The 14,423-nt window shown below is 32.1% G+C and overlaps 1 protein-coding gene across 2 annotated transcripts in view; it reads right to left on the bottom strand.

Moving 5' to 3' along the window:
* Positions 1 to 13,096, bottom strand: part of LOC143071382 (putative E3 ubiquitin-protein ligase HERC1) — a 91,273-nt gene extending 78,177 nt beyond the window's left edge. The window contains exons 1-6 of one of the 2 annotated variants that reach the window (XM_076245636.1): positions 12,987 to 13,096; positions 9,884 to 10,801; positions 9,445 to 9,546; positions 8,962 to 9,171; positions 2,379 to 2,610; positions 1,938 to 2,017 (exon numbers count right to left, since the gene is read on the bottom strand). In XM_076245636.1, the coding sequence (XP_076101751.1) occupies positions 1,938 to 2,017; positions 2,379 to 2,610; positions 8,962 to 9,171; positions 9,445 to 9,546; positions 9,884 to 10,792 (1,533 nt within the window). In that variant the 5' untranslated portion in view covers positions 10,793 to 10,801; positions 12,987 to 13,096. The remainder of the gene's footprint in view (positions 1 to 1,937; positions 2,018 to 2,378; positions 2,611 to 8,961; positions 9,172 to 9,444; positions 9,547 to 9,883; positions 10,802 to 12,986) is intronic. The other variant, XM_076245635.1, reaches the window with a different exon arrangement.
* Positions 13,097 to 14,423: the final 1,327 nt, after the last annotated feature.

The raw sequence follows: 14,423 nt of genomic DNA, 5'->3' as shown, positions 1-14,423 counted from the left end.
TGTATCTAGAACCAAATCTTCTTATTTTTCATATATACATGTATATTAAGAAATTTCTGACACAGGTTTTAGTTTTAAACTTTAATTGCTAAAGGTCATTGGGGAACATTCAAGATAATTTCTAAATTTCACAATATCTACATTTAACTAAATATGTTTTGAAGACACCCTGCCTACTGCCAAACAAATCCAAGGGCTGTAATTCAGTGTAAATTAACCAGAACAAACACAAGTCAGTATTATACTAGACCGAATAATCTGTCTCTTGTGTGGCTACATTTGTCATTAGCCACACAACAGACAGATTATTTGGTCTAGAATTATACTTGCATGAACTTAATCAAAGAGCAGATTGCTCTGAGGGATACGATTGCCATTGTTTCATTGACACATGTATGCATGTAGCTGGATAATATTATTTTCAAAACTAATTCAAATGACAAACAGACATGTAAAATAGTTACAAAATAGCCAAACCCGGATAAAAGTGTATGAACAATGTAATTAGGTCTATTGTGTTTTATTTTTGTACTATCAATACCAAGTTTACTTTCCACAGCAGTCACTGACTGACTCGGAGTGAGAGATGTCAGAGAAGGTATTTTATTTCACTCATTGGTTATTATATTTTATTAAGTGTCTGTTAGCGATGCGCTGACGTATAGTCATCAATGTGCTGATGGATCGTCGTATGATGTAGATGTAGATTTCAATTCGTATCTTATCACCTTTTTTCCTACGTTAATTCTAGGAGGAACCCCATTCCTAACTCTTTAAATATTTAATTTCCTTTGGGTCAGTCATCATGGCTCCTTTTACGTACACATTCATCGGTTTAAATTGCATTCGTTTTTAATATAATACGACGTTTATTGACAGAACGAGCTAATACTCGACGTCTTGTTTATATTCAGAATTCACAGAAGTTACTGTTGGAAGGGAGACAACTCGAAACGACAATATGGAAGACTCCATTTCGCCTGAAGGGGTGTTCTACGATGTGGAATATATCTATTTTAATCTAAATGATGCATATGATTTAAAATTATGCAACAACAATAACCCTCAATAGCAGACATACATAGAAAAGATCCCATGAGTTATAAATTAATTAATTGAGTGTGGAATCCAGAGCAACCATTCAATCTAAAACCCCTTAAAGTCAAGAAAACTATACGCATACGCATAATTTCCACATCAAACCCTGGGGCAAGATATATTAAACGACCTAGATGGTTCTCAATTTCTTTATGGAAGTACAATCTCAAATATCAGTTTCATAACGGTAACATATAAGAAAAACTCCACTTCAGTTCTCATATGACAGAAATAGATTTATCGGTATTCAGAGAACTCTTGCATTTTATCAAAACTGGGAATTCCCTCTGACGTGTTTCTAAATTTATAACTACACTAACTATAAATACTGCTTAATTCTGATTTTCCGTGTTGTTAAAAACATGCATCGAAGTCAAGGGAATTATCAAACATGAAGATTATGAAAAGAACATTATAGGAAAGTTGATTAAGTTCAATCCCTTTGTTTGTTTTTACCTTTTAAAGCAAGACAATCATAAGAATCTTAGATGTTCCTTAATGTTTAGAATAAAACGATTGATGTGAGGGAAATTGCTCTGAGCCGCCGGTATAAGTCTACAGATTGCTTGAAAGCAATCGTATCCCAAAAACAGTTCAACATCTAGAGGCATAATAAGTCTGATAGGACACCTATTGGATTTTGGAAGAGCTGATGGACAGTATTTTGGAATCACCTACATACAAACATTTATTACTGTAGGTTCAGAAACTAATGCATGCATTTATCAATCCAAAATCTTATAATTTGGCAAAAATGTCTAATCTAATGAATAAGATTGAAAACAAAATATTATCAAAATTATCAATCATTCCTTTAAACATATCAATAAATAACCCACCTTTCCTGACAGCAAGCCTTGAATCACTTTTGGACTTTTCTGTGTGGAACTTGTTCCATGACCTAGTTTTCCATAATCACCTTTAAGAAGTAACCCAAACAATTAAAATCTCAGGTTGAAAAAAAAGCCAACTAAAATCTTTTATCTGTTTGTTCTTTAATTTTAAAAATACTGTTACGGACATGCGCAGTTTGTGCAGTTTGCTTGTTAAAGTATGTTTCTACAGTCAAATAAAGGTCACATAAATATATTTATTTAAAAAAATAATATCCACAAATAGACATTTTGCATAATTACTGTTATGAAACACTATCATATCAAATAAATATTATTGAAAAGATAATAAAAAGCTTTTAGTATTCTTAAAAAAGTTCTTGCTTTTTTTGCAGAGATTTTTTTCTCTCTTTCAAATACAAGCCATTATCTTATCAACACAATTACCATCTCCCCAGCTGAAGACCTCCCCTTCTGTTGATAAAGATAGAGTATGACCATCAGATCCTTTTGAAGAAGTGATTCTCTTGATACATCGTTTAGGGTCAAAGGCTAACTTCTTAGGTACAGCTCTGTTATTTGAATCTCCGAGTCCTAGTCTTCCATAACTGCCCTTCCCACAGGCACTGACAGACCCATCTGGATGAATTATAAAAGAACAAAACTGTCCAGCTTCAACCTGAAATGGAAAATACAACATTATATCATTAAAATATGCTCCACATCTTATATGTTAACCTAACAAAAGACATTATGTCCAACACTATATTCTGTTTCAATATATCACAAATAATTTGCACAAGTTGTCTTTACTTACTGTTTCAATGTTTAATTTTTGCAGGGAAGTCAGTATAGTGGAGAAAGTATCCTTAACCTTGGCTTTTGAAATTGAGTTCAACCCCCAAGATTTTAATGGGATTAATATCATATTACACAAACTTAGGTTTCTGCGCAATGTTTTGTGAACAGTTAGTTTGTTTCCACCCTTTTCTATGATGTTACCTTTTCTTCTTCAACTTTATGTTTTGTGTTGCCACTTTTGTATCTAACTACAATGGATAGTATTGGATACTTAACAATATTACTGCAAGCTAGCAAGAAAATAAGGCATATCAAAGACATTACTTGGCATTTCAATGCTTCTTTAGCTTAGTCAAGCCATATATAGTGTGTACTGTGGATTCTTTAGCTTGGTCAAGCCATATATAGTGTGTACTGTGGAATAGAATTGCGCATGTGTGAATGAAATATGTCGGGTTTTGAATTCTGGAGAGAAAAATATTAATATAGTGAAATTTTCTATGATTGAAATGACAATTTTGGGAATCAAAGTGGTTTAAAGTGGTTTACACATCTGTGTTGATGAATGAATTCAAAAAAAGAAGGAAAGAAAGGAAAGAAAAGGAAGAATGATACCAAGGACCAAAATATTAGTGGTGAAAAACCGACGAAAAAACAAACGAATGAACGGAAGAACAGTACTCACACTACAAGTAAGAAGGTAAACAAACATATTGATACACAATCTGAACTGACCAAAACAAATAATATGACTTCGTTTTGTAATTCACCAAATACTGTGCAGGAAAAACAACCTTATCCAACTTATCAACAATATGTACAGCCGATGCAACCTATGCAGCCCATACCAAGCCCTGGTTTTAACCAAATGTCGCCTATGCATGGATATTATAATATGGCATCCCAAAGTCCGGGTAATAATATGATCCCACAAGGCCTTCCACTTTCTCAATCAACAATGAACATCGGACAAGACACAAATGATAAAATAGACAGTTTAACGCAAAAGGTTGATCAAATGTTCCAAAAACTATCAACACTTGACAAAATTGATGAAAAGCTGAAAAAATTTGAGTCGTCTATAAACAATTTGGCTAAAAATGTTGGCACTGTTAATAAAAGGATTGACGAAATTGAAAAGGGAATGGAATTTGTAAATAGCAGCTTTGAAGTGAGTAAAACAGAACGGGAAAATCTCAAAAGTACTGTCTCTGAAATACAAATTAATAATGGAGAAATTGTTACGCATTTAGATGATATTCGCCGTAATCTCAACCACTTAACTGAAAGGCACCTTGATTTGCAAACCAGGTCGATGCGCGAAAACTTAGTGTTTTCTGGTATCCCACATAAAGATGAAGAAACCATAGAAGAAACGGAAAACATTATAAAAAACTTTATGTATACAGAACTTAAAATGGAGACAACTGTGGATTTTCAACGAGCGCATCGTTTTGGCAAGGAAACAGAATTTCGTGATAAAAAAGATGGGAGGCTAATAAAAACAAGACCTATCGTATGTCGCTTTAAAAACTTCCAAGATAGAGAAATTGTTCGGTCGTCGGCAAAGGAACTAAAAGGGACTCATTATGGTATACAGGAGCAATTCCCGAAAGAGATAAATGACAAACGCAAAATGTTATGGCCATATTTTAAACAGGCTAGAGAAGATAAAAAGAAAGCTTATTTGAAACGGGATAAGCTATTTATAGATGGGAATGAATTCATCCTACCCGATGACGATGAAATGGAAACAAATGACGACAAGAAGAATTATGAAACCCAAGGTACGCGTCCAAAAACAACCCCCCACAGAGAGCCTCAACGACAAACACAGCGATCCCACATTGCACCCCGCAGAGGGCGAAGACACTAGGTAGATCACGGAGGATTAACAGATGGTTTCATTCAGCCTGACTACTCCAGCGGAACGGACTTTCACTTAATTAACAATGAAAATCAATGTAATATAGAAGTCAATAAATCTATTAAAATATTAACATTAAATGTATGTGGTATTAAATCCAAATTAATGTACCCTGGATTTATTACTTTACTTAACAATTATGATGTTGTATGTTTTGATGAAACTAAACTTGATGATCTTGATACAATAAAATTAGATAATTTTGTATTTCATTTTAAAAACCGTAAAAAGTATTCAAATCAAAAATCTGGTGGTATTGCCTTTGGCTACAAGAGATATTTAGAAAATTCTATTACACCAATTCAAACTGATTGTCCTTTTGTACAATGGTTTAGTATTGACGAAAAAATATTTGACTTAAAAAGTAGTGTTATTTTCGGAGTAATTTACATTCCACCTGAAAACTCTATCTATACATCAGAAAATGCACTTTCAGATATAGAATTAGAATTTTTTGATTTACAAAGAACAAACAAGTATATTTGTCTTCTAGGCGATTTTAATAGTAGAACAGCGAGTTTACAAGACTTTAATGATCTAGTAGACACAGATGATTTTTTAGCACAGAATTTAATTGATATTAATGAATTTAGTAATGTTGATATCTTAGATAAATTGGGTATTCAAAGAAAACGACACAGTACTGATTTAAATGTAAACACATATGGTAGAAAACTTATACAATTTTGTAAGAATAACAACATGTATATAATGAATGGTCGGATAGGAAATGATGAAGTAGGTAAACCTACGAGCAAGAATACCAGTGTCGTAGATTATGCAATAAGTACTGCAGATGTATTGTATTTAGTAGAAAATTTTGATGTTCTACCATTTAGCAGTTTATATTCTGATATCCATTGTCCACTCGAATTAGTACTCAATTGTAGTAATACTAAGCAATCAAATGTAAATATAAATGTAGAATCTGGTGAAAATAATACATATATTGGAAAATGGAATCATGATCAAGTTAATGAATGTAAAGAAAATCTTGACAAAGAAAGTATATCTCAATTGTTATCTTTTATTATGACAAAAACTGAAAATGTTCAAAATGTTGATAAAAATACTATTGATGAAATTGTAAATGAAATAAGAGATGTTTTACTCAATTCTGCTAGAAATACATTTGGGGAGTTCGTACAGAAAACTTATGGATTTGATTACACGGGAGGGAAACAAAATCACCGTGATTGGTTTAACACAGAATGCCGCCGGGAAAGGAGGGCGTTTAGAAAATCAAAAAGATTATATAAACGATATGGTTCACGTATATTCAAGGAACGTTTGAGACGTAGTGAGACTCTATATAAAAAAACTATGGATAAAAATATTAGATCATTTAACGTTGATTTGCGTTCAAAAATGAAAAAGATGCGAACAAAAAACCCGAAAGAATTTTGGAAAATTATTAATAGAGGTAGACGAAAGAAAAAAAATGATATTAATATTGAAGATTTGTTTTCTTTTTTTAAGGATCTGAATAAAAATAAAGAAACAAATGATCGGTATATTTTAGAAAATGATGTAAACGAAAATTCATCAAATGTATTTCTTAATGCTTGTATTACAAAAGATGAAATATTGAAGGCAATAAAAAGCCTGAAAAATAATAAGACACCTGGGGATGATCTTATTGTAAATGAGTATATATGCTCGTCTATTGAATTTTTTATTGATGTTTATGTGTGTTTATTTAATCTTATTTTTGACACAGGATTGTTGCCTGAGGCATGGTTAATAGGAAATGTAATTCCATTGTTTAAAAACAAAGGCTCTGAAAATGATCCACAAAACTATAGGCCTATAACGTTATTGTCTACTCTGGGTAAACTTTTTACCTCAATATTGAACACAAGATTATGTAATTATCTTGATGAATTATGTATACTAAATGAAAACCAAGCAGGTTTCAGAAGGAATTATTCTACGACTGAACATATTTTTACTATACATATTTTATTTGAATTATTAAAATTGGGAAAGAAAAAGTTACATTGTGCTTTTATCGACTTTGAAAAAGCGTTTGACTCTCTACAGCGAAATTTACTTCTGTTCAAATTATTGCAGAATGAAGTAAATGGGAAATTTTTTCGTGTTATTCAGAGTATGTATGATTATGCCAAATCGCGTATTATACATCAGGGTAAAAAATCTGATTTCTTTCCTTGTGAGATGGGGGTGCGGCAAGGGGAAAATCTTTCACCTGCTTTGTTTTCTATATTTTTAAATGATCTTCAAACTTTTTTTGAAAAGAAAAACATAATAGGCTTAAAATCTATATCACAAGAAATCGAAAATGAGCTGACAGTATTTTTGAAATTATTTTTACTTTTATATGCAGATGATACTGTTTTATTAGCAGAAAATAGCACTGATCTACAATACATGTTAAATACATTTTACGAATATTGTGAAGAATGGAAAATGAAAATCAATACAAATAAAACTAAAGTTTTGATCTTTTCGAGTGGCAGAATGCCAGCAAATCTCAAGTTTACAGTTAATTGTAACGGCATTGAAATTGTAAAAGAATACAAATATTTAGGTATATTATTTTCTAGAAGTGGATCCTTTTTGTCAAATAAAAAATATTTAAAGGAACAAGCCACAAAAGCTATGTATAGTGTTTTAAAAAAAGGTAGACAAAACAATTTGTCAATAGAATGTCAACTTGATTTATTTGACAAAATGGTTTTACCAATATTGATATATGGATCAGAAATATGGGGTTTTGAAAATATAGATATACTTGAACGTGTACATTTACAATTTTGTAAAATGATTTTACATTTAAAACAGTCTACTCCAAATTTCATAGTGTATGCAGAACTTGGCAGATACCCTATTACTGTGTCTGTAAAACTGTGAATGATTAATTTCTGGAGTAGACTTCTTAATGGAAAAGAAAGTAAAATTTGTGCTGTATTATATAAACTTGTATTTTTATATTATAATGATTACGGAATAGACACTAAGTGGATATCATATATTAAAAATATTTTTGATAATTGTGGTATGTCCAATATATGGAATGCACAGTTTGCTGACAAATGGGTGTCAAAATGCATTGAGCAAAAACTCAAAGATCAGTTTCAGCAAGAATGCTTTGCATTTGTTGCAGAATCACCTAAAACTTTATGTTATCGTATTTTTAAAAATAATTTTCAATTGGAAAAATATTTTTCTGTTTTAGCTCACAAATTCATTTAAACATTATGCAAATATAGATGTGGTAGTCACCACTTGCCGATTGAGTCTGGAAGGTGGCAGGGTTTACCGAGAGAAGACAGAATCTGCTGTCTCTGTGACTCAAACGACATTGGTGACGAGTACCATTATATTATGAATTGTGGATCTTTTATGTTTGAAAGAAAGAAATTTTTACCTACATACTGCTGGTCTAACCCTAATATCTATAAGTTTGATCAACTGTTTAATTCATGTAATATTGTAATATTAGAAAAACTATGTAAATTTATCAAAGTTATAAATGTGAAAGTCAGTCCTCCAAGTTAATTTCATTGTATTGTTCACACATGCTTGTAAAAATTGTACCTTATAGTTATATTTATGTATGTTCTCTATAGCTATGTAATTGTAGTTTTATGAGAAATAAAGTATTCGTATATATTCGTAGTGGATTCTTTAGCTTGGTCAAGCCATATATAGTGTGTACTGTGGATTCTTTAGCTTGGTCAAGCCATACATAGTGTGTACTGTGGATTCTTTAGCTTGGTCAAGCCATATATAGTGTGTAATGTGGATTCTTTAGCTTGGTCAAGCCATACATAGTGTGTACTGTGGATTCTTTAGCTTGGTCAAGCCATATATAGTGTGTACTGTGGATTCTTTAGCTTGGTCAAGCCATATATAGTGTGTACTGTGGATTCTTTAGCTTGGTCAAGCCATATATAGTGTGTACTGTGGATTCTTTAGCTTGGTCAAGCCATATATAGTGTGTACTGTGGATTCTTTAGCTTGGTCAAGCCATATATAGTGTGTACTGTGGATTCTTTAGCTTGGTCAAGCCATATATAGTGTGTACTGTGGATTCTTTCAATTTCAAGGATAGAGGACATTTTAATTCATGGTTTTTCTAAGGTCTTCATACATGCCCATGGAAACTTTGCACAGTACTTCATTGTACACATATGTTCATGTCTTACAAACAAATCCATGTAGTTAGGTATTCCATGAATAACAATGAATCCACAGTATATAAACATATTACATGCTTGGTTTTTTTTATTGTACAATCATACATCTTTTTTCCCTTTATAAATCTGTATCCTTTACCTGCTGACATTCCCCAAATGAGGAAGCCTGTTTCGGTGTAAGAATTTTTTCCAGACTTCCCTCAGCCAGCTGATCACTTGTGTTACTACCCCATACATAAACATCACAGCCACCACTAACACCTGTATTGCTGTTAGAGACTGACGAGTTAGAGTTCTCATCAGGTCCAACACAATAGTTACTGGCATAATCAGCTGCTAAGTTGTATAGCTAAAATACAACAGTGAAAAATTTATGATCATATCTGCATATTGCATAAATAAATTGTACCATTACAAAACAGTGATCTACTATTTTATCACTACAATGCTCTTAATGGCTTAGACACCTTGACTCTTTCATTTGGTACAGTGTATTTGAATTAAGAGAAATAACAATAATTTTATCAAGAAAACAGATTATTCAGTATGTAGAAATTTGAGTTCCATGAAAACTCATCTCAGAAATGTTTTAATAGTTTCCTTATGACTGATTTTCTTTTACCTCCTCAAGAAGTACTACAGCAGCAAAGTACAAAGACACAAGATTGTCCCCATCTAGTGGTGGATTTCTAGTGAATGCTCCTCCTGTCATCTCTGCACCTCCCTAAAATGCAAAATATAATTATAAAAATTATATAAATGTTCATTTTTTAAAGTGAATTGCATTGCAAACCTATCAAAAGTTTTAATCAACCATTGTTGGTTTCTGGGTTACTTCTCATTGATAATTATTTTATGAATCCTTTCATTCAAACATAGAGGTAAAACATGTGTAAATGTCAACAGACAAGTTCCTTATAATCACAAAAGTTTTTAAATATTGAATGAATTAATTTTAATATTTCATGTGGGTCTCTTAACTCATAATTTCTCTATAAATCTTTGTCTCAATCAATTTAAATTTGTCAATTGAATTGTCATCAATACTGTTACCTACTTACCACAGATCTTATCATTTGTTTAACTGTATTTGTGAAATATGTCCAACTAATACGACCTCTTGATGATCCAGATTCTGTTCCAATGGTAACTGCAGAATGCATTGCCATGTTGATCCATTCTAATGCATAGCATAGGGAACCTCTTTGTGCAGCCAATGAGATCATAAGTTCTGCTGCTAACTTTTGACCTACAGGATCTGCACCAGCCTGAGAACTTGCAACTCCATGGAGAAAACTGTTGACTTGGTTTAGAGATTCAATTCCTAAAGGAGTAAGCTTAGCTTCATTTGCAAGGGACAGTGGTGGAAAGCTTGATACTATTGACGATGCTGTTTGGAGAATTTCATTGGAAAATGATAATTGTCCTGTTTGTCCAGCTAAAAACCAGTTCTGTTTTAACAAAGAAAACAACAAAGTCAAGCCAGTTTTTATACCCAATTCCATTAATGCATCACTGCCTTGTGGGAAATGGAAGTTCAAATTGGTACCTTGACAAACTGTCTTTTTGTCATTTATATTCTGATTGTCTACCCCTTGATTATATTGCCTGTGATGTTGTTTGCAATACACAGCATGATAAATACGTTGAAGGACAATCAGTCTTTTTTGTAAATGCTGAAAAAATCTAGATGAATTGCATACAACCCTGGCAAGATTTCGCTGACAACCAAGGAAAGCATTAATTAAATGTTCCTGCTCATCAGGTGAAACCATATCATGTTCAAAGTCTGGTAGTGATGGACCTTTAAGACTAACTGGTTGCATGGGAAGTATACTGATTTCTTTGTTGGACTGAAGCCTTTCATATAAACCTTCCAATCCATAATTAGATGAAATACTCTCACAATCTTCATTCATCCAACTGGCATTGAAATGGTCAGTGAACTTTGTATGAACTTGTGAATTCATACTGGAGGTCTACAATGAAAAAGAAATTTACAATATTATTTAAATCTCTCACAACATGAACTACAAGACCAACATCAGGTGCATGCTTCCTTATTTTAGTTTCCTCTTTCAACAAGAAATATGCTTTGATTTTTTTTCTTTTTTAATTTAGTTAAACAAGTTGTTTATAATTTAGCCTTCATTATCATGATTTATGATTATGGAGCCAATGACATCGAGTATCTCCACTTCAGTATGTAATGAATATATTGTTCTTTATAAATTAGGGTTAATTTCTTTAATTTACTCTAATCAAGTTTTTTAGAATGATGTCACATTGTGTGCAGTAATTCTTGCACATATTGAACAGGGAAGACACCATAAATTACCGTTGGAAAAAAGATTATGTCCTCTCTTTAAAATGTCAAATTTTAGAAAAATGTAGGCAAAATCTTTTTAAAGAAGTAGAGAATATAGTTCCAGATTTCATCAAAATGTCTGATGAGGAAAAATTTGTATTTATGTTTACTTTTAATGAGTATGACGTAACTAAAATTATTGTCAAGGGAGTTAATGATTTATATGTATTAAGAAACAGCCTAGCTGATAAGAAAAACTAGTGGATGTAAAAAAAATTATGACTATTTTATATTTTCTTATAGTATTTGTAATGATATATTTTATAACAATTGCATTAATATGAATGTTTGTACTTGTACTTTCAAATTTGCAAAGGTATCACCTCCTCCAAAACATTTAAATAATATAGTCTTTTAAGAATATGAATGCTGTTTAAATTTAGATATTATATGTTTGTAATGATTGTCATGTTTGTCTTGGTAACAAGCCAATATTTGGATTTTACACCAATAAAATTTGATTTGATTTGATTGCACATGTTGCACTTTGAGGTTTATGGTCTACATTTTTGACACAAAATCATTGTAAACAAAACACAATCTATGGTTTTCTAAACCTTAAAATAAGCTTTCTTTGATCCAACTTAATAATAGTAAGCCTTATCTGTGCTATTATAATTACAGGATATGGAAAAAGCGAAATCAAGATTTCATAAAATTTTAAAACGAAGACAATACAGGACAATTTCCAGAGGGCAGATGGGGATGAAAATGATAAATTAATACACCTTATTACTTATTATCCCCCATTACTGGTCATCATAAAGGTTCTTGTAAAATTATAATTTCTGACACCACAATTGAAAAGTGATTGTTGTAAATATACAGTGGTGAAGACCTGGAGATATGAAGATTGCCTAGCTAGTTGAGTCAGGGAAGATCTTCTTTGGCTCAATTTGTTAGAGTGATGCCTTAAGATCTTGAGATCGAGGGTTTGAATCCTACTAGTTCTTTCCAGGGATTTTCACAACAGCTTGTTTACTTTAAATGGTTTTAATCTATAGAAAAATGGAACAACATCTTTTAAAGAAATATATTTTTATAATGGGAACATTAAATTTAAAGGCCAACTATTCCTTTTGTTGTTGATCAGGTGTTCAGATACATTTTGTAGGTATCGATAGATCGCAAGTTTTGTCACTTTAGCAGAAAACTGGTCATTCCAATTTTTAGTAAAGTGCATTTGTTGATGCATATAATGCTAGAGATTGTAGCCAATATAACTAGAAAATGCCATTCTGCCCTAATTTGCTTTAAATCCAGTGTAAACAAAAATACCCCTCTATAGAGGGATATACAGGTAATATCACCATACAGCGGGTTTGTTCCCAACCTGTTTAATAGAGCAGGGATACAGGCAAGCCTTCTATCTGGTAAATGATGTCATACAGATGATAATGTGCCGGTACTGATTTTCATGAATATGTGCCATTTCAAGCATTGATCCATGAACAGTACCAGAGGGATTCAAACCCTCAATCTTGGAATCAAAAGGCAGTGCTCTAACCAATTGAGCCAAAGAAGATCTTCACTAACTCAACTATTTAGGCTACCTTTTATGTCCAGGTCTACAACAGCATTTGCCATTCTGCCATTTTAAATTAAAAGACTTAGTTAAGAAGTTTCGTTTTTTAACACTACAAAATTATTACTCAAATGAATACATGGTTATCCCCACCCTGTTTTTGACTATAAGGATCCTCTTTTAGTTGTCAAAATGGATTGTATCTTGTGTGGTTTTTTTTGTTTTGCAAGGAGTTTTGTACAGGTTTTGCACGTTTTCCAGTTTTACCAACCAATCACTTCAGTTGTAAATGCAGCATTTAGGTTTACTTCAAACGAATCCCGAACATAATTTTGATAGATGCCTTTCAAAATATTGTTTACAATTTTGTAGTCTGCAACTTTACATGCCGGAAAGAGAAATTTTACAATATAAGCGCATGACTGTAAAGTAAATTCCGGTATATTACCACGTGGGTTTGTTTACCAACAAACTAAATGAGAGACACCGAACAAGGTCAACAGTTCCAACACAAATGTTGTTAACGTATGCACAGGTTTTTTTTAAGAGAACTTTTTGTTAACATATTTTTCTCTCATGTTTCTTGAAATAGACAGAGAAGTAAAGAATATAACCAACTGAATATTAAAGACGTTTCGGCCTTGGTCGGTTGGTTGTTTCTGCTAGATACAATCGATACACTTCTGATATCTAATTAAAAAAAAAGAGATTTTGGTGTAAAATATATAATTTTTAAATGATGTCTCATTTATAACTTATCTTCGAAAGTCAATTTACATGCAGTTCAAAGAATTCTAAATGCATTCTGATTCAAAATTTAGTAAAATTTGCAATGCTCAGATGTGACGGGATTGCTCCACTTTCTTTGTATGATATATAAAAATACAACTCGTCGAAACATCAACCCAACAATGTTAGATCTGTAAATTTGCTTTCGCAAATTTTTTGTTCTTCCCTCTCCGAGATTCGATATATATATAATACCCAAAATAACGAGGTCCAATTATTGTCAGCCTTCATGTGGGGTTAGTACGACAAATCAAAGAATTCAACTTTATATATAGCTTATATAGGACAATGGTGTAGATTAAAAATTACACCACTCCAGACTTTTTTTTCTCCACATGATTAATATTGCCAATAATTAACAAGATCCGGGTTGAATCCGATACTGATACCAATAGTATAATCACCTGTTACCTATTACCTTATCTGTATGTTCCGCATCTGACAGGCGCACTACCAAACGGTGTATTTATTTTAGGATTTTGCTATATACACGGGTCATAATCACAGGTTTGACACTACTAAATTCAATCATTGTCAAATTGTTCACTATTGTAGGACAATGCTGTTGATTAAAAAAATACTCCATTCCAGGACCTTTTGTTTTCCAAATAATTATTATTAATACCAATAATTGATAAGTTCCAGGTCGACGGGTTCAAACAGAAAGGTTTGAAAGCAGAAAAAACTGTGTATCTTATAATAGGCATGACTTTATCAGATGACAATATCAATACTAAAATAAGGCTTACGCATAGTTACATGTATATATACATGTATGTACTTTAATTCAGTCACGGACCCTCAATATTACGGGTGTAATCTAGTATAGTAGCTTAACTTGGTTTTACTTGGAAAATGATTGTCCTAAAAATATGCTGATAAATTTACCAAGATTAATTCTTAGTCACTGTGGTGAACA

This window comes from Mytilus galloprovincialis, chromosome 4 (genome assembly GCF_965363235.1).
Source record: "Mytilus galloprovincialis chromosome 4, xbMytGall1.hap1.1, whole genome shotgun sequence".
Lineage (NCBI taxonomy): Eukaryota > Metazoa > Mollusca > Bivalvia > Mytilida > Mytilidae > Mytilus > Mytilus galloprovincialis.
The sequence above is the reverse complement of the archived record's forward strand: the minus strand, read 5'-3'. Positions and strand labels throughout refer to the sequence as shown.